Genomic DNA, 20,164 nt, shown 5'->3' on the forward strand with positions numbered 1-20,164 from the left:
GTTTATCAGTGATACCCCATGGTCTATATAATTACATGGCTTGTGGTATTAAGCTTCCTGTCTGTTTGAAGTGATTTAGTGTTAATAGTAGATTCTGAGTGATACCGTGATATAAAAAGAAGTGTATATTTGTCCTTTATCCTTGATTCCTGGCACAGAGCTCCTAAAACTTTTGGAATTTCTTGAGTGATAAGGGTGAAAGTATAGTTTTTGCTATTTATAATAAGTCATCCATACCTGAGTTTCTAAAATGAAGTTATTCCTGGAGGATGGAGGCTGATCGCCAGAGAAACCAACCATATGATTAGAAGGTTGTGTTGGAACTTTTCATAGCCAGGTCATATACATACATCTCCATGGAGGGGAGAAAAACTGAAGGTTGAGTCAATTACTGAGGATCAATGATTTAATCAATTATGCCTATGTAATAAAATATCTGTAACAATCTTAGACAGAGGGGTTCTAAGAGTTTTCAGATTCATGAACACCTCCATGTGCTAGAAGGGTGATATACCCCAAATCCCCACTCCATGGGGACAGAAGCTCCTGCACTTGGGACACTTCTGGACCTCAGCTATGTACCTCTTCCTTTGGTAGCTCTCCGTTTGTATCCTTTATAATAAACCAATAAAGGTAAGTAAATGTTTCCCTGAGTTTTGTGACTATTCTAGCAAATTATCATACTCAAGGAGGAAGTTATGAGAATCCCCAATTTATAGCTGATCAGTCAGAAATACAAGAGGCCCAGATTTTCAGTTGGCATCTGAAGTGTTGGCATTCTTGTGGGATTGAGCCCCTAAACTGTGGGGTCTACGCTAACTGCAAGTAGTGTTAGAATTGAATTGAATTACCAGGCACCAAGTTGGTTTCAAGGGTTGGCTCTCAGAATAGTACACCCCAAAGTATGGCACTTTGGCATGTTGAGTGCTTTGAACGAAAAGAGATTAGAAGATCTCAGAAGCAATGTCTCTCTGACCTTCTTCTGCACTCCTGCCCCTTGCCCCTTTCTCTCTCCCAAAGCTAGTCATACAAGCCAGAATTCTTCTTCCCCAAGGTGAATCATAAAAACTAGAAAACCTCTCCCCCAAAGCGAACCACAGAACCTTGAAAGGTCACTTTCTCCCTTCTCCCTTGAAAATCCTTATTCCATAGAGATCCTGCCCCATACCCTGGAAAGGAAAGCTACATAAAGAGGTCAAGAAGAATTTGAATAAATAGGCTTACTGGGTTTCCCCTTCTCAATCTATTACTGACAGATTATATCTTTTATGACCAATTACATTTCTATATAGCTGTCCATTCATCACTGAACAGTCATTAACTGAAATCATGACATAACTGAAAGCATACAAATAGACAGTTTTACCGGGTTCTTTAGGTCTTTGTTTCTAAAGGATCCCATGTCATAGAAAACCACGATTCAATAAATTTGTTATGCTTTTCTCTTGTTAACTTATCTTTTGTTATAGGAATATCAGCATGACACGTATGAGGGTGACAAAAGGCATCACAGCTTTCTATCCCTATACCAGAGAGTTGGATAATTGGTTAGTGTGAGGAAGAAACATACATATATGGCGTCAGAAGGGTTGTGAGCAGAGAATTGGGTTTTGCATCACTGATCAACATAACTACTAAGATCATATCATCAAAATTTTAAAATTAAGACAAAATATGTGAAATAATAGCTAGCCAAGTAACAAATATGTCAATTGCAAATATAACTAGACTGCTTTAGTTGTATAACCTTAGAAGAAAGTGAATACTCTCATATTTAAAATATACTTTATCGAGCTAATATACTAATCAGCTTGATGAACTCTAAATTTTTACATTCTACTTTCTCCAGAAAAAGCACTATTCTTAGAAATTCTCACAGGAAAAAGATAGAAAAAAATAGAGGCTTCCCACATGTTGTCATTCTGAGATGTAGAGATAATATTTTTGTGTTTCTACAGGGTTGGGGCTTTCTGAATGAATTTGCTAAAAACTGAGATCCTGGGCTAACAGCAACACTTGAGAAGTCAATTTACAGCTGTATAAATAGTGAGAAAACTCCAGAGAAATTTACTTAACTGTGAGGAAGGTTTATGTTTACATTTCAATGAAGAATGAGGCCCAGAAATTTACAGAAATCTCTAGGTTATAAAAGTTGGAGATATGGGAGATTAATATGTCCCTTAGATAGGTACATTTACATTACAAAAAGTTAGAGTAAAAACGCCTGATCCTTTCCATATAGTCTCCAAGGAGCATAGTTTTTTCTCCCATCTTCCAGGAGAGGAGAGAGAGAAAGCAGCAGAATAAACTCATTTATTTTTCTTCCTTTGTCTATGAAGTCCCTAGCCACTTCTGTAGATTTTTTCATTAGGTATTCATCGTGTTGCCACAGGAGTAAGGACTGGGTGAAAGGAGAGCTGACACAGACATCATCATCATCATTATATTACTTAATAAGAATTTATCTTCATCCTGAATATCTCATTTGCATATTCAAGGTAAAATTAATAAAGGTGAATGCTAAAAACCCCAACAGTCACAACACAACATGATTAAGATTCTGAAGGAACTAGAAAAGGACACTTCAAAAGATAAACCAAACCCAGTATGAATAAATCAAAATCTAAGCTGCCCTAGCTATACAGTTTCTTCTGTTTTTAATATTTTGCAAAATATAAAAATGCAGGGTAAATGATGTAATAAATGCACCAAGGACAATTAGGTGAAAACTTATATCAGTTACAACTTCTGAGATTAGAAAACCTTTAAGAATATTCTAGATAGTTTTATGAATGAGGAAAATCACTTAAGACAAAAATGTTGGAGAAAAAACTTTTTCTTGTGTCCTAAATTATATGGTGATCAAAAAAAGATCTACATCACTTTTACAGACATAGATTCTTGACCAAATTAATCTAGATTTGAATTAGAAAGCAAAAAAGTGTATATTAGCTCGCTTGTGTTAAATCACTAATTTGCATCATTGACTTTCTAGATTGTCACAACATACATAAAGTCACAAGAACTTGTATAGTTCTAAGAACTAAGTTTATCCTATTATTTCTGTGATTTGAGAGAAACATTATCTCTCAGAGAACATTAGGAGTCTTTTCTAGTCTTTGTTAAGGGGTCTTAGTCACTTCCTCCTCTGTTAAACCATAGAATTATTTGTACACTTGAATTCATTTGCAATAATTTGTTTCTTTTCCTTGTTTTCGTATAGTTGAAATTCTTTCCTTTTTTCCCCCTCCCTCTCACAGTACCTATCTAGCACAAATCCTGGCACAGGTTAGATGTTCAGTAATGCTCGATAATGTTCATGAGTGAATGTGGATTCTTAGACACAATTATTTCTAGGACACAACTGAAAAATAAAGCAATGCTGATAATAAACTGGAATTTGAGAGACAATTTTTAAAAATAGTTTCAAGAATTTCCTGAATGTCTCAATTTATGACAGCCCCATCTGGGTGAACATGCAAATAGCTTCAGAGACAAAGCCATAAAGAGGTTAGCAGTCATTAACTGAAATCATGACATATATAATGAAATATAAAGAAAAAATAGTCAACCAGGTCAATCTCTCAAACACAGTAGAAACAGCAGAAGTAGTAACTTTAAAATTTCAGGACATATTACTTTGCATGAATCTGCATACTTAATACTACATCTAAAATATCTTTGCTTAAAAATTACAAGTTTGTATTTCTTCTAGCAGACATAATATTCAGTTTATCATTCAAGATGCAATGTATTTTGAGTTTTACCATATATCATTTCTCAAAATAAAAATGGAAATCAAGCTCTGTTTTCAAGGTTTATTGCCAAATTCATCCTTCCTTAAATCTTGAATTTTCTGTAAATGTGGTTGGGAATTGCTGGTGATGAGGTAAAATGAATATATTCTTTGAACATTAAGATAATTTATAATATTTTGCATTATAGCTGAAAACGCACATGGACAATAGTATATAAGCTACAAAGTACAACATAATTTAGTTCAAATTGGTGGAATTATTGTTGCTTATTCATAAATATGCAGAAATGTCTTATCTTTATGGAAACATTCAGCTGCTAGTCTTTTCACTGAAAAGCTCAAATACTTGAAACTGACAATTAAATAAAGATGTGTATGAAAAATCATATATGTTATAAATATTCACCACTGCTTGTGAAATTTTATACTCTGATGAAAAGAAAATTTCTAGAACACAAATGAACTGATAATCCTCATTACCTAGATCTTTTTGACTTTCTGAATACCTTAAACTGAGATTTCATTCCTTTCCTGCCACCATGTAGCATATGTCTCCAAAGATATCTAATTTATTTGTAAGTTATTATTTGAAATCTTCAAAAACGGATAACAACAAATTCATCCACTAGCTCTATCAGATTCTATTTTTGTATCATAGTTGTGTCAGATTCATATCAATATTAATTCAGATTAATATTCAGATTATCATTCATATTAATTCATCTTCACATTAATATTATTATTACAAAAGAAGTTAAAGATTCTTTTGTATTCCTCCCCAGTCTCTTTCTGTTTTTTCCCCACTGAGAGCTAGCAAATATTCTGAGTTTATTATTCTTGTACATATATTTTTATTACATATCTATACATCGATGAGCAACATACAGTGTTTTGCAAGCGTTCACACATTTTATAAATAATATAATGGTTTTTAAAATTCTGTGGCTTCATATTTATTGCCCGATATGGCATTTTATCTTTATAATTATACACCCATGCATGCGCACGCACGCGCGCACACACACGAACACATTTTATTTATTTTAACTACTCTGTGGTATTCCATTGGTGACATATTCCCAAACTAACTTATTTTGCAGCATTTATATTCTTTCCAATTTTTTACTGCTATGAAAATGCTACACTTCTATGTCTCCTTTTGCACATGTACACGTGTTTTTATAGGGCATGCACCATTTAAAGACCTACAGTTCATTTTGTCCTCAAGATTCAACCAAAATCTCCTAATCCATTAGTTAACTTCTGTCTTGGCTTACTAAAAGATACATAGTAAAATTTTGACCTCAATATAATTGCTTTCAATTTGTTTATGAATAACTATGTGTTCACATAGAGTAATGTCATACCTTACTAGCAAAACACTACCAGTAATACAAATAATTTACATCATTTAAAAATAAAAGTGACATGTGAAAATTCATTTTTTTTTTTTTTTTTGAGACGGATTCTCGCTCTGTGGCCCAGGCTGGAGTGCAGTGGCCGGATCTCAGCTCACTGCAAGCTCTGCCTCCCGGGTTCACGTCATTCTCCTGCCTCAGCCTCCTGAGTAGCTGGGACTACAGGCGCCCGCCACCTCGCCCGGCTAGTTTTTTGTATTTTTTAGTAGAGACGGGGTTTCACCGTGTTAGCCAGGATGGTCTCGATCTCCTGACCTCGTGATCCGCCCGTCTCAGCCTCCCACAGTGCTGGGATTACAGGCTTGAGCCACCGCGCCCGGCGAAAATTCATTTTTAAATGTAATAAAATATATTTTATGTAACTTAAAAAGACTCTTACTTGCTTTTTAAAAAAAATTCAGTTAAAATATAAATATATATTTTATAATTTAAATTTCTGAGTATTTAATGGTCAATGAAGATATGTTAGTTTTATGTGTCAATAATAAAGACTTCCAAATTGCTATATAAAGAAGAAATAGATTGTTAAGAAGGAAATTGGGAAAGTATGTTAGCTAAATACGTTAGAGAAATATGCTTGCCGAAACCATATATGTTAATAAAAGTTGATATAATGCAAGGAGACAAATGAATATTACATTATTCTACAATAATTTTAATCTCTATAGCATTGTTGGTGAACTAAATTCACAATATTAGGCAGAATAATTTTTGGGAACTATATTTAATATTTGGTGATTAAATTCCATTTTGGCCATGAGTCTTGCAAGAAAACATCCTATTTTAAAATTCTTTATATTTAAATGAAGAGGTATTTAAAGCAGAATGTCAACTTTGCCACCTCAAAATTCACAAACAGGAAATACTTCAAGATAACAAACAACAGCTGCGATAATCCTTTGTGATTGAGACATAATAAAGAATATTATAAGGGAATAAAGAAAAAAATGCTGAAGAACAGTTACACTTTTTTCTCATTAATAGAACTAATAAAAACATATTTGATACACCATGTATTTCTCACTAATCAAACTATTAAAAAATCAAACTTGAAGCTACAACTTTAGAAAAATGCTTTAAGAAGACAATCCCTTCTAGTTTTCAGTTTATGGTAGTTAAGTATTTAAGCAAAAAAGCTTGTGGAAATTATTACTATGCATTTCCAATTGCTTTCAGGAGTTAAGATAAAAGATTCTTTTTTAAGAAAACGGTGGATGTTTTCAGTCCTACATATAAAGTTCTTACTAGAAAATATGTTACTGACAGACTGTCCTAAATTTTAATCTGTTAAACATAAACTAGTAAGTAATATTAAATGTGCTAAGTTTGTATCTTGTACATCATATATTTGTACCACATTCCAGGTTGGTGATGTTCATCTTTGACTGAATATTAAGTTGGTCAAAACCAATCAGCATTTGGCATTTGGCCTAAATTTATAGTTGGTGTAATCTAAATATATCCAAAAATTGAATTTTATTAGATATTGCCAAATTACTCTTCTAGGTGACTACCAATTTACATTCCCCAAGTTTATAAGTTTCAGTTTCTGCAAATTGTCATAAGTACTTGGTGTTGTACAGCTTTCTAATTTTTATTTACTCTGCGACGGTGTCATAGCATCTTATTTGGGTTTTCATTTCATTTCTTTTTTCTTTTCATGTCCGATGGGCAAAGTGCAGATATTGTAACAAGATTTGAGGAAGGCACATCTCACACAAGTGTGAAAACCTAATCATCACACTTATAAACTTAAAAAAAAGAATTTTTCATTTCTTAATACCTATCAAGTAAAGCATTTTTTATTCTGCTGAACTTCCCTCTGCTGTGAAATTTGTTTTGGTTCATGGTTTTCTTTTAGGCCTTTTTTTTTTTTTTTTTTTCTTATTGATTTCTGGATTTTTTTTCTAGAGAGTGTATGTTTTCCATTATATAAATACCTCCTTTTCAAATGTTTCACCTTTGTTTACAGTGTCCCTTTCTATAGGGACACTGTAGACTTTCCTTTTTCCTTTCCTTCTTCCTTTCCTTTCTTCTTCCCTTCCTCCTTCCCGTCCTTCTTCCCGTCCTTCTTCCCATCCTTCTTCCCTTCCTTCTCCCCTCGCCTCCCCTCCCCTCCTCTCTCCTCTCCTTTCCTTTCCATTCCGTTCCGTTCCTTTTTTTTTTCTAAGACTTGGTCAGGACAACAGAAGCCACTTATGTACTGTGTGTAGCTAAGATTCAAAACAAGAAATTTGAGGCCTTGATGATTTTGGAAATGCAAAGGGTGTGAAAGTCAGAAGACTACTGCTGGCTTTCAGGAAACTCAGCAGTTCAGGGAAGCTGCTGCCACATACAACCACCTGCCAGCAACACACTCCTGCCTGTAGCTGCTGGCGGAAAATAATGGCTTCTCCATCAATCTCACCTTTCAGCTCTCACAGGTCTGTCTTTAATTGGCAGAATCTAAGCAGAGATATTTGTTGGCAGAAGAATCTGAAAAATATAGTTGCCAGATTTTGGTTTCTACACTTCAAGGAGGGCTTAGAAGGTCAGAAATGCTACTCATTATTGATGAATTTTTGCTTGTGTATCTTATTTCAGAAATCTTCTACCTTAAAGACACAGCTTTTCTAGGTCACACTTTTATTTTCTAAACATTTTAAAGTTTGGATATTTACATTGAGGTCTTCAACTTGTCAGAAATTAATTTTATGTAACGTGTAAATTAGTAGGTCCTTAGATATGTAAGTTTAAATTTACTAAATTTCTATGATGCAAAGGCTATGAAAATGATACTTTTATTATTCTAGTATGAAGAAATTTAATATTGTCTATGTAAATGACAGTTAATTAATAAACTTTTCTTTAGTATTTCAGTTAGAATACTTTGGACTATATCATGAAGCATTGATCAATACTTCCCTTATCACCCAGTTTATTTTAGTATTTTAAAAATATAAGAAATGTCAAACATATCTGCTAACTGGTTTATAGGACATAGAACCACATGGGGTGGCTTTATTGCTCCCTTGCAATTTACTTATTTTTTACTTTCATTTGCATTAGATGAGTTATATAGTAAGAATAAGGGTAGAGTTAATAAGTCATCTGATAATTTTTTATGATTTACATTGCCAACAACAAACCGGTAACTAAATTAAAGAGTAATTTGTTGTATATTCACAGGGCTAGTATGCAAGAAAAAGCATCACAAATTAGTTAATGCCCATCTTTAATTTGAATATAAAATTTGAAATGGCCATGCTTCCTGTAGATTATTAAATGATTTCAAGCAACAAAACTGGAAGGCTGTGAACAATCAAATATATTTACGGTTTTCTCTTGGGATAATGAACATTTCTCCAGTGGGATTTTTTGTAAATTAAATGTGCAGAGGAGATAACAAGAAAACATCTGAGCCCAGAGTACTGCCTAATGGCTGGGCAACATGCATATTTAGCAGGTCAGTTTTTGATAAGACAATAGTATAATCCATCAATAAGGTGCAATTTAGCTCTGTAAATAGATAGCTGTTAAAAATACTCAATTACTTTTTACAAAGTAAATGTAGGATAACTACAAGTAAATAGGGCTAAAAGAATCTGTAATGAAATAATGTTCAACAAGTAGCGTTTAGAGACTTCATGAACAATATGAATGATAGCAGGACTAAGTCTTTCCCTGATAGTAAACGTAACAAAAATGAAAACATTCAGATTCTCAAGAATAAAATGACAAAAATTTCTATGGGAAGAATTGCACTAATATTATTTCTCTCTTTTTTTATTTTCATTTTTTTTTACATTTACATAGACCGTTTTAAAAATACATTAAATCTATAAAACTTCAAATATAAAGTAACCAAATCTTGAGTTCAGAGCTAGTATAGCATAGTGGTTAGAAACATGGATTCTAGAGGCAGAGACTCTCAGTTCATTTCCATGTCTGTACTTGTTAGCTATGTGACCTTGGCTGAGGAAGGTAACTTTGCCATGCTTTTTATTTCCTCATTTTCTCCCTGGAAATAATAATACTGCCTCTTTGGGATACCTTGCACCTGGTAGGTGTGAGATAAATGGTAGCTGTTATTATTTGTAACTTTTATATTGAACATTATGATAATGACCAAAGTATCTACGTGCCTTTTAAATAAAATCCAAGCCCGTACTATACTCCACCTCACCTCTGATGATACAGGAGTTAAGAAATTATTTAGGCAGATAGTGGGGGTATGGGAGTTCTTAGTAAGTTTTTCCTTTTAATGAAAAGCAGCCACCAAGTCATTTTCTTTTCTTTTCTTTTCTTTTTTTTAAATTATACTTTATATTCTAGGGTACATGTGCATAACGTGCAGGTTTGTTACATGTGTATACATGTGCCATGTTGGTGTGCTGCACCCATTAACTCATCATTTACATTAGGTATATCTCCCAGTGCTATCCCTCCCACCTCCCCCCACCTGACAACAGGCCCGGTGTGTGATGTTCCCCTTCCCCTTGGACAATGTGTCCAAGTGTTCTCATTGTTCAGTTCCCATCTATGAGTGAGAACATGCAGTGTTTCATTTTCTGTCCTTATGATAGTTTGCTCAGAATGATGGTTTCCAGCTGCATCCATGTCTCTACAAAGGACATTAACTCATCCTTTTTCTGGCTGTATAGTATTCCATGGTATATATGTGCCACATTATCTTAATCCAATCTGTCATTGATGGACATTTGGGTTGGTTCCAAGTCTTTACTATTGTGAATAGTACCACAATAAACATACGTGTGCATGTGTCTTTATAGCAGCATAAGTTATAATCCTTTGGGTATATACCCAGTAATGGGATGGCTGGGTCAAATGGTATTTCTAGATCCTTGAGGAATCACCACACTGTCTTCCACAATGGTTGAACTAGTTTACAGCCCCACCAACAGTGTAAAAGTGTTCCTATTTCTCCACATCCTCTCCAGCACCTGTTGTTTCCTGACTTTTTAATGATGGCCATTCTAACTGGTGTGAGATGGTATCTCATTGTGGTTTTGATTTGCATTTCTCCGATGGCTAGTGATGATGAGCATTTTTTCTTGTGTCTGTTGGCTGCATAAATGTCTTCTTTTGAGAATTGCCTGTTCATATCCTTTGCCCACTTTTTGATGGAGTTGTTTGTTTTTTTTTGTAAATTTGTTTGAGTTCTTTGTAGGTTCTGGATATTAGCCCTTTGTCAGATCAGTAGATTGCAAACATTTTCTCCCATTCTGTAGGTTGCCTATTCACTCTGGTGGTAGTTTCTTTTGCTGTGCAGAAGCTCTTTAGTTTAATCTGATTCCATTTGTCAATTTTGACTTTTGTTGCCATTGCTTTTGGTGTTTCGGACATGAGTCCTTGTCCATGCCTATGTCCTGAATGGTACTACCTAGATTTTCTTCTAGGGTTTTTATGGTATTAGGTCTAACATTTAAGTCTCTAATACATTTTGAATTAATTTTTGTCATTTTCTTTTCTAACAGAGCAGCTTCTAAAATCAAGCTGCAAACATAGACAAGCAAGTTGGACACTTATATGGTGAATGCTGGCAGTTGTGCCAATAGAAAAAGGCTACTTGGGACTAGGCACGTTCAAACTTGTGGCTCCTTCTTCTCTTCTCTTCTCTTTTCCAGCCATGCATACAGTAAGGAGAAGGCAACATGGTGCAGGCCAGGCAAAGATCCCATTTGCAAAATAAGATTAGGATGGGGCAGCCAGCTTCTGGTGTGTTATGAAAATGTCATACCTGGTTCAACTAATCTTTGGGCCCTATGAAAATCAGATAACCACCTCATAAGCCTGTCTATAAAATCTGGTGTACTCCGCTGTGGGCTGGAAATCCTATTCGGGAACCCCTCTCTCTCACAAGAAAGAGAGCTGTTCTCCTTGATCTTTCTTTTGGCTATTAAACCTCAGCTCCTAAACCTACTTCTTGTGTCCTTGACCTCGATTCCTTTGTCATGAGATGACAAACCTCAGTTATTTGCTACTGCTAGTTTCCAACTTTATCTCTCGTTTTGTCTCATTCTCCTTGCTCATTTAGCTACAGCCATAGAATTCAAGCTCAGGCTTCTTTTAGGCCTTTGTACTTGCTACTCCCTCTACCTAGAACCCTTTGCCTGTATGTGGTTATTCTTTCTTATCACTTAGGTATGAACTCAGATAACATCTGCTCTAAGATGTAGTCTGAACAAATTAGCTAAGTGGTCTCATCTGTACTATCTATCCCATTGCCCTGTTTTAAATTACTTCTAAATGTAGTTCTCTTACCTTTTGTTCATAACTTTATATCTTGTCCCACTAAAAAGTTACTTTCTTATGGGCAGGAACTTTCTCTTATTAATTGTTCTCTATATTCTCAATATACAATATCCACTGGGAAAACACAAAATGTAAAACTATGACCAGATTAATAATTTCAATAATAAATAAATTAGTAAATTTCAATAGAAGAGTAAAAGGGAAGATATGCCAGGTGACCAAGTAGAAACGATGTCTCTACAACTTAGCCTTTAGAGAGTAAAATACACCAGATTTAGAAATCGTTCTTGAAATGTGTGTTGAGAGGTTGGAGGAATCTGGGCAGAATATCCTATTGGGTTTTGCTGAATTCTGTTATAGGATTATCCAGAACAGAGTGATGTTTTAGGAAGGATACTGTATTGTGATCTCAATTTCTCATCTGTTTTCCAACTCTAGAAGGAAGTAATAATTTTCTCTCACCCTACTCCCTGTAATCTCTCAGAAGAACAGGTATGCCTTTATTGGTTCCTCCTCACAGGGAAATTAACAAGTAACTTGTGTCGGGTAAAGCACCTAACAATATGTCTCATTTGGATATTTATTTGGGATGAGTTTCAGATTTCCCAAAGGCAAGAGTAAATGACAGTAATTGTTTTGAGAAGAATGAGGAAGATTGGCCTGACTCAATAACGGAGTTGGATTCTGGGAGGTTAGAGGGATGAAAGAGCAGTGAAAGCCCCCAGAGGTCAAAAAATATCTAAGTGTATCTCACACGTTTTATATTCAACAGTATAGCTGTCCAAACTTTAATTGTCAGATCAAACTAGAGTTGACTGAGAAATTTATTTATTTATTTGGGAGAAGAATATTTTCCCAAAAAGACTAAATGAGATTATTCTTGATAACTCTAAAGATGAAGACTGAACAGACTTGATTTGCTTTAGAAGAAAGAATGGGGCTGGTGTGGTGACTCACACCTCTAATCCCAGCATTTTGGGAGGCCAAGACAGGTGGATCATTAGAGGCCAGGAGTTCGAGACCAGCCTGGCCAACATGGTGAAACACTGTCTCTACTAAAAATACAAAAAATTAGCCAGGCATGGTTGTGGGCACCTGTAATCCCAGCTACTTAAGAGATTGAGGCAGGAGAATTGCTTGAACCCAGAAGACAGAGGCTCCAGCCTGGGCAACAGAGCAAGACACCGAAAAAAAAAAGAAAAAAAAAAGAAAAGGGAATGGGATATATTTTCCCCCTCTAGTGTGGTATAAGATTTTCATACTAGGTATGTATACAATTTATTTGTTGGTGGAAAGAGATGAGAGAAGCTCACAGTCTTCTTAGCATAGTAGAGCTAAAACTATTAATCATGAGTCAGCCAAATACTTTTCCTTTATAAACACCCAAGAGTTTCTGGCCTTCCATGACACTATTAATCATAGAAGCAGGTATTAGTTCAGTATCTTTAACCTATTTTTTAAAAGTACTGATTAAACTAGCTGTACATTGCAGTAAATACTGTAAGTTGTCTTCTCAGTATCTCCCTTCTTCCTTGCTAACAACTCTGATTTTGTTTCCAGCTATAATCTAACTCTATCTAGCAGTGAATCATGATGGTCTAAAGTTAAACTCATTATTTAGTCTTCCACATACTGAATATTCCAGGCTGCTTTGCTGGAAAGTTAAGGCAGAACCATATGGCCCAGTTTTGGATAGAGACATAAGAGGGTATCTTACAGGGATTCCCAGGAAAGATTTTGTATTTCTGATAAAAGGAGTCTATGTGGCTGGCACTACTCATTTTTCCTTTCTTCATACCTTAAACATGCCCATAATTACAGTAGCCAACTTATGACTATGTTACCACAAACATGAAAATAAAAAGTGAACCCTCTAGGCATGCCACAGTAGAAAGATAGGAGCAAAATCCTTGTTGATCTTGTTAAATAGTTGAATCAAGATCTACCTACTTTCTCACTCTTTACTTTTTCTTATATGAACAAAATAAACCCTGATTATTTAGGCCATGGTAAGGTTTTCCATCACTTAAAGCCAAAAGCAACATTTAAGTCACTGTGTGTACCAGGCCACTTGCTATACTTAGCAATTACATAATGAATGGATCAATAAGATAATTGAAATAAAATGCACTTTAAAGGTCTGTTCTAACATACTTTTTTCATTTTATCTCAGTCAAATGCAATCTTATCTACCCCAAACTGAAAATAATCAGACAATGGCAAATGTTGCTAACTCAACAAAATAGATAATGGAATAGAGGGTGACTATCATTAAATAGTGCAGGTATTATTTGATAGGATGGCCAAAAAAAGCCTGCTTGTTCCCCCAGTAGAAATTGTGAGAAGCATCAAGATATGTGGGATTAATCTGAACTAGATTACTTTCCTTCAATGTTCTTCCTAATCTCTGTGTCTTTCCTCATTCCTTTCTCTTTGTCTGTAATACTCCCCACCATTTCTTTCTGTGAACCACCAACCCGACCTTTAATACAGCCTCCTTTATGAAGTCTTACCTGATCCTCCCTAGACAAATGGTTTCGCTCCTGTTCTGATTCTCTCAATGTGAGTACTGTGACCTCCTCTGCAATACCTATTATTCTCTCAGTTAGATATTTCAGAAATGAAATTGGAATCATTGTAAGAGAAATGTACCACAGAATGGACAGGGTTAGAGTTGGCCCTAGGAATAATTGGATATGAGCATTTAAACAAGAAATCCTGGTCTTTCCCATGTTCCCTATGTGAACCACTGATGCACATTCTATCATGTTCAGGAATTGAATAATTACTGCTTCCAATAATTTTGTGAATATTTAAAATATGTGGCTTAGTAGAACCATTTTACTATCATAAAAGCATTTTATAAAATTCATATTCAGATGACATCTTAATTTATCAAGAATATGTAAAAAGATGCAATCGAACTAAATGGACTAAAGATGCTATGAAGGAAAATAACCTATTGAAGAACGATGCACATATGCTTGCAACCAAGTATAACCACAATGCAATGTGATAACTGTTATATTAGTTGCATATATAAACTAGCACAAAAATAAAATTGAAATATCTGCTAATTCCAGCTGAGAGAATCAGGATAAGCATTTACGAGTAAATATTTGAGGTGGATCTTGAAGTTCAATTGGTATCCAAAGTCAGTAGGACATGCACAAAAAAGAAAATAGCCTGGGCAGACGTGCTATGGTTGGAAAACAAATAGTATATACTTGGAGGATGGGAACAAACTACTTTTAAAGCTAGGAAATCTGCGTTTAACTACTTAGATAGTTGCAGATATGTAGAAGAGTTGCTGCTATAAAAATAAGAAGTAATACTTAGGAACAAATACACTTAAAAACGGATGTGTCACTCTTTCTAAAGCCCTTCCCAACAGAATACAGCTCAGAACCCAACTGTTAGTTCACAGAATTGTCTACTGATAGCCAAAGATACCTTGGAAGTAGGCTATAAACATTTTGGTTAAGATATGATATTGAAATTTTTAGTTTTATTTCTAAGACTGAAAAATATTTACAAATGTAAGTTTTCTCTTTTTAAGAGTGACAGCTTTATACTCTCTTCCCACTTCTATCGTTTCCAATCTTCATAAACACATGTTTCCTTTAATGGACAATTATTAATTAATTGTTAGTTAAGGAAAGAGGTGTGACTTCAAATATTTGCTAATTAAAATATATATTTTTTAAAATTCTACAGTTCAAACTAAAGACAATAAAGTTAATGATCTTATTCATTCCAGACACCTGAGCACCCCATATAATTTCAAATATAGGTATGTCCTACAATGGCCACTATTTTTTCATCAGTAATCGCAAGCTACATAGATGTCATGCATCAAAACAAAAAAATCCAGGTTTCCTCTTTGAAATCCATAAATATTTTAGACAAGCAGAAATGCAGGCCGGGTACGGTGGCTAATGCCTATAATCCCAACACTTTGCGAGGCCTAGGTGGGAGGATCACCTGTGGTCAGGAGTTCGATACCAGACTGGCCAACACGGTGAAACACCATCTCTACTAAAAATACAAAAATTAGCCAGGCATGGTGGTGGGCCCCTCTAATCCCATCTACTAGGGAGGGTGAAGCAGGAGAATTGCTGAAACCCGGGAGGAAGAGGTTGCAGTGAGCAGAGATCATGCCATTGCACTCTGGCCTAGGCAACAAGAGTGAAACTCTGTCTTCAAAAAAAGAAAAAAAAAAAAAAAAGAAGAAGAAGAAAGAAAAGAAAAGAAAGGCAAAATGATGCAGAGCAAAAACCATTATGTAAACGTTGTGTCATTCATTTTAATATTACTTTAAAATCATCAGTGGCCCTGTTAGAAAACAGAGAAAGAGAAAGAGGAAAGCAGATTAAAAAAAAAAAAAAGTTTTCCCATCTGAACAGATCACACCAATTACATTTGAGCAATAGTACTCAATATCATTACTTTTAGTCCATCACATAACAATACTTGTAAACACAATTTGTTTGGACTATTATTTTTCTTTAGGAAGATTCATAAGAAATCACATTGTACACACAGTTATGAGAATTTAAAAATATATATTCAGCATTCATTTTGTTAATTTATGTTTAGTTAATGTTAGTGATGTAACAGTTTTAACAAGTAGAAAGAAAAGTCCTGAAAGAAATAGATAATGTCTCAGTATTATGCACAAAAATGTTTTCATACAATGAGTCAGTATATTCTCTTGGCTCCTATTTCTTATACCATTAAGATAGACTCTTTACACAAATTATAATTTGATTCAAATTCCCTTTAAGATCCCATATGATTATCTTTGATACTGTAACCTTTTTAACTTCTTAGTTTCTACAATAATTTCCATTCATCTGACTTCTTGAGAAAATTTATACGAGTCAGTAGATTTTCTCAAGCATTCTAGCAATAAAGATTTTTGAGTATTGCTACTTATTTTGCTATACAACATTAACGAGTGCCCTGACCTTCCAAGAATCAGTTTGATCTGATAGATTGTAAATTTATTAAATATATAGGAAGTAACACCTCTTTTATATGCACTTTAACTTATTAGTACAGAATCCTGAACAGAATAGAAACTCAAGAAATATACTATTTGAATATAATTTATTTTTTATTGTTGTAATTAGTCTGTTTCTTATATTATGGTACTAGTAAAACACGTTCATTTAATTCATATAACAATTGATGTAACCCACCTACCTCTGGTTCTTAGTGTTTTAACTTCAACTTATTTAAATAGTCAAAATAGCTGACTTTAATATAATGAGTTAATAGATCTGTGAGAAAGAATTTGTTATAAAACAAGTCAACACAAAAGCAGAGCAAACTTAAAGCTTTAGCTACTCTTTAGTGTTAAACGACCTGAAGCCTTTTAGTTATCATTTATAACTGATCAATGATAATCATTGCATAGGTGTTGTATGCATTTTTGTAGTTAAAGATGGGAGTTCAAACACTGGATTTCCATCTGACAAAAGTTTTATTGTATTTCTTAAATATTGGATGAGGAGAATCTTGCTACTTAAAAATAAACTCTGAGTCAAAAATTACTTAACCTCTGTAAAACAAACTGAGTTGTTTCAACTGTAAAATGGCAATAGCTAAAATACCTGTAACTTACCAGGGTGTTGTTAGGGTCACACAAAATTATATATGCAGAAAGGAGCTGTAAATTAATCATCAAATACTGGGTATCATTTCAATTTGTGCAATGTAATTATTTAATATACATGCAACACCCCAGTGTTTGACCATTTTACTTTTCTAAAATACTTACTGGTATACACAAGTTGAAAGCCTTCATCTGTCCCTTCAGAATCGGAATTAAATTCTAGCCAGAGCTGATTTGAAGTACTACTAAGTGTCAGTCCACGCATAGATGCACCAGTAAAAGCACCTAGTAGATGAGTTGTTTTATCTTTTCCATCGTAAATCTGCAAAATATATTTATAATTAAAATGCAAACATGTCAATAATAATTCAGAGCGTGTATTTACATGTATGAAAAAGAGAAAAGTGTCCTTTTTCTAAATCAGATCAGTACATTTCCTAAGGACAACTAAATATATTGGTTTCTATGAACACAAGGTTAAGGAAGTTATAATTCACATGTATAATTTTAAAATTCCAAGCTTAGTATACTTTAAGTAAGACTTAAGTCAGGTGATATAGTTTCTGTTCTTATTATTTTAAAAATTCTTTTTCTGGGAGACAATTTAAAATTAAGAATACCTACCTAAAGACTGGTTTCTAAAGTTGCTTACTTGGTTAGTTGGCTGTTTCTCTGCAACTTTCTCAAGGAGATCAAACACTCGCTTTTCCAACAACATGATTAATATAAAATATATTTGTGTCTGGTGCAGTTGTAACTTTTCCATGTTTGTTAACTTGTTTCATATTTGACATTTTTAAAAATATTAAGTTAAAGGAGTTCTAAATGCTTTTAGAAACAACTTGATAAGCAAAAATATACAATAAAGAAATTGATAAGCTCCCACACATCTTTCTCATTTTTCTGAAGGTATAACTGCTTACTGTACTAATTTGTTTTTCTTTTATTAATGCATTATAGACATCTCTTCAGGTCAGTAATACAAATTCTTCTGTTTGGGAGATGTATAGTGACTCCATCATAACTTGCTCTACCATTCCCATATTAATGAACTCAAGTTTTTGCTACTACAAGTAATGCTGATATAAACACTCTTTTACTTGTAACCTCATGTTTTTTGGTACTTATACTTCAGTAAAAAAGTTCTAGAAATATGGGATATCTAGAAATACGGGATATAAAATATGGGACATGTTCATATATTTCTAGATAGTTTTCTAAAAAGTGTGTAGTAATTAAATCCAGGGTTTACCAACAATGCGTATTACCATTCCTTTTCCTGTAAGGCATGCATTCTCAACATAATCATTATGACCTCCAAGGGTGTAAAAATTGGTTCTTGGGAGCAATAATATTTTAGGTATTACAATGATTTGTGGTTCCCTAAAGATCAACTCTCCTTGACAGACTTTATTCTATACTATTTTGTTTCACGGAGTTTATGGGTTTCTTAGGTGAACAATAATAACAAGAAAAAGTGGAGAATACTGCTTGAAATTACTGGTCTGTTAGCTCAGATTGTCTTACTTACTCATGGTCTGGTGTTAGAGTAAAAATTATGTTAGATTCCACATCTAAGGATCTTGCCATAGCATAAGTGTTCCTCCATAACTACATTGATGTCACCTAAGAGATGATTTTTAGGTGGTACACAATGGAACATTTTATTATTATTATATTAATCTGTATATTTTTTTATAATTGATAGTTGATTTTACTCTGATGATTTATTTAGAATGTTTTAATGTGATTTTAAATAAAAACTTGTGTATAATTAACCTTTCTTTCAAAGTATCTTTACTAGAATTTAATGTTAAGGTTATGCCAAATTTTTTTCCAGGGGCCCTAAATGTTCTCTTCTAACCACATTACCCTAAACATTTTCTACACAGAAATTCTAAGTCTCCACTAATAAGGTCTTTCTTGCACACTCCATTTGTAATTGATGGAATCTATAGACTTATGTATACCCTCTAGACTTCTACAGTTTGTTTGCTTGTTCTTTGCAGCAGAGAGAGAAGGTAGAAATAAGAGAAAGTGAGGAATTGAGAGTCTTAAGTTCAAGGCGACGTGGTCATTGAATTTCTAACAGCAAATATGGCTTGGTCTCTCTCTTTTTATAAACTCTGTCAAGTTTTTAAAAAACGTACATTTACTCTTGAGAGTATTTGGATACTAGAGGGCTGTATACACAAATTTCCTAATATTATCAGGGAATACCTTGAATCCCTGGAGGAATCTAATTTATCATGCAAATAAGTTTCTGTTTTAGTTATCAGCAAGAATTTCTGTCTTCAACAAAATCAAACCAAACGTTGAGGTTGGTAGCTCAGGAATACATGATTTTGGTTTGATTACATAACATTTAACTTTTCATTTCTTAAGAATAGTAGTCATTGGGGATAATTCAGAGGTAAGAAAACCTTGCTTGTGGCAAAATATAACTTGTATGTCTGTCAGTTTCAAATGTTCAATATTCTCAGAAGTATGCTTCTGAATACATTTATTTTATGATTCTATATTATATAGTAAATAAATTCTGTGTTTAGAGCTGCACTTTCACAATCCAATCATTTAACCACTAGATCCAGTGAATCTTATTTGTGGTGATATTATCGAGATATCCCCAAGTAATATTTTCCTTGTGTTACCCTTAACTTCTCACCAACATCTAATTTAATTGTTATGAAAAATATAAATATAAATAAAATATAAACAATTGTTTCTTGGATAAAACTACTTCTCTATTTATGTGTGGATACATTGTAATAACTTTCAGTTTGCCAAAAATAACCAAATAAAGGGAGAATATAAATAGAACAAGTAATTAATGTAACTGGAAAAGTAAAAACTGGTTGTTGAAGTTTGTTTTTAATTTCTTTAAAAAGTCTTTCCTAATTTTTAAAAAATCTTCAGGAGTAATGAAAAGCAAAAATTAATGATAGATAGTAGAAACATTATACATATAAATTTTCCTATATATATAACAATGTAAAAAGTAACAAAATAAGTCAATGTTTAGTTATTTAGTTCTATGCCTGTGCTAGGTGCTGTAACTAAAATTTAAAAAAATAAAATAGTAAGACATCATTCTTAACCTAAAAATAAAAAAAA

The 20,164-nt window shown here is 33.7% G+C and overlaps 1 protein-coding gene across 2 annotated transcripts in view; it reads right to left on the reverse strand.

Moving 5' to 3' along the window:
• The window catches only part of CSMD3 (CUB and Sushi multiple domains 3), a 1,254,780-nt gene that overhangs the window by 346,435 nt on the left and 888,181 nt on the right, over positions 1–20,164 (reverse strand). For both annotated transcript variants that reach the window (XM_011934353.1, XM_011934352.1), the window contains one exon: positions 17,216–17,372. In XM_011934353.1, coding sequence (XP_011789743.1) covers positions 17,216–17,372 — 157 coding nt within the window. The remainder of the gene's footprint in view (positions 1–17,215; positions 17,373–20,164) is intronic.

This window comes from Colobus angolensis, unplaced genomic scaffold, assembly GCF_000951035.1.
Source record: "Colobus angolensis palliatus isolate OR3802 unplaced genomic scaffold, Cang.pa_1.0 Scaffold134, whole genome shotgun sequence".
Taxonomy (NCBI): domain Eukaryota; kingdom Metazoa; phylum Chordata; class Mammalia; order Primates; family Cercopithecidae; genus Colobus; species Colobus angolensis.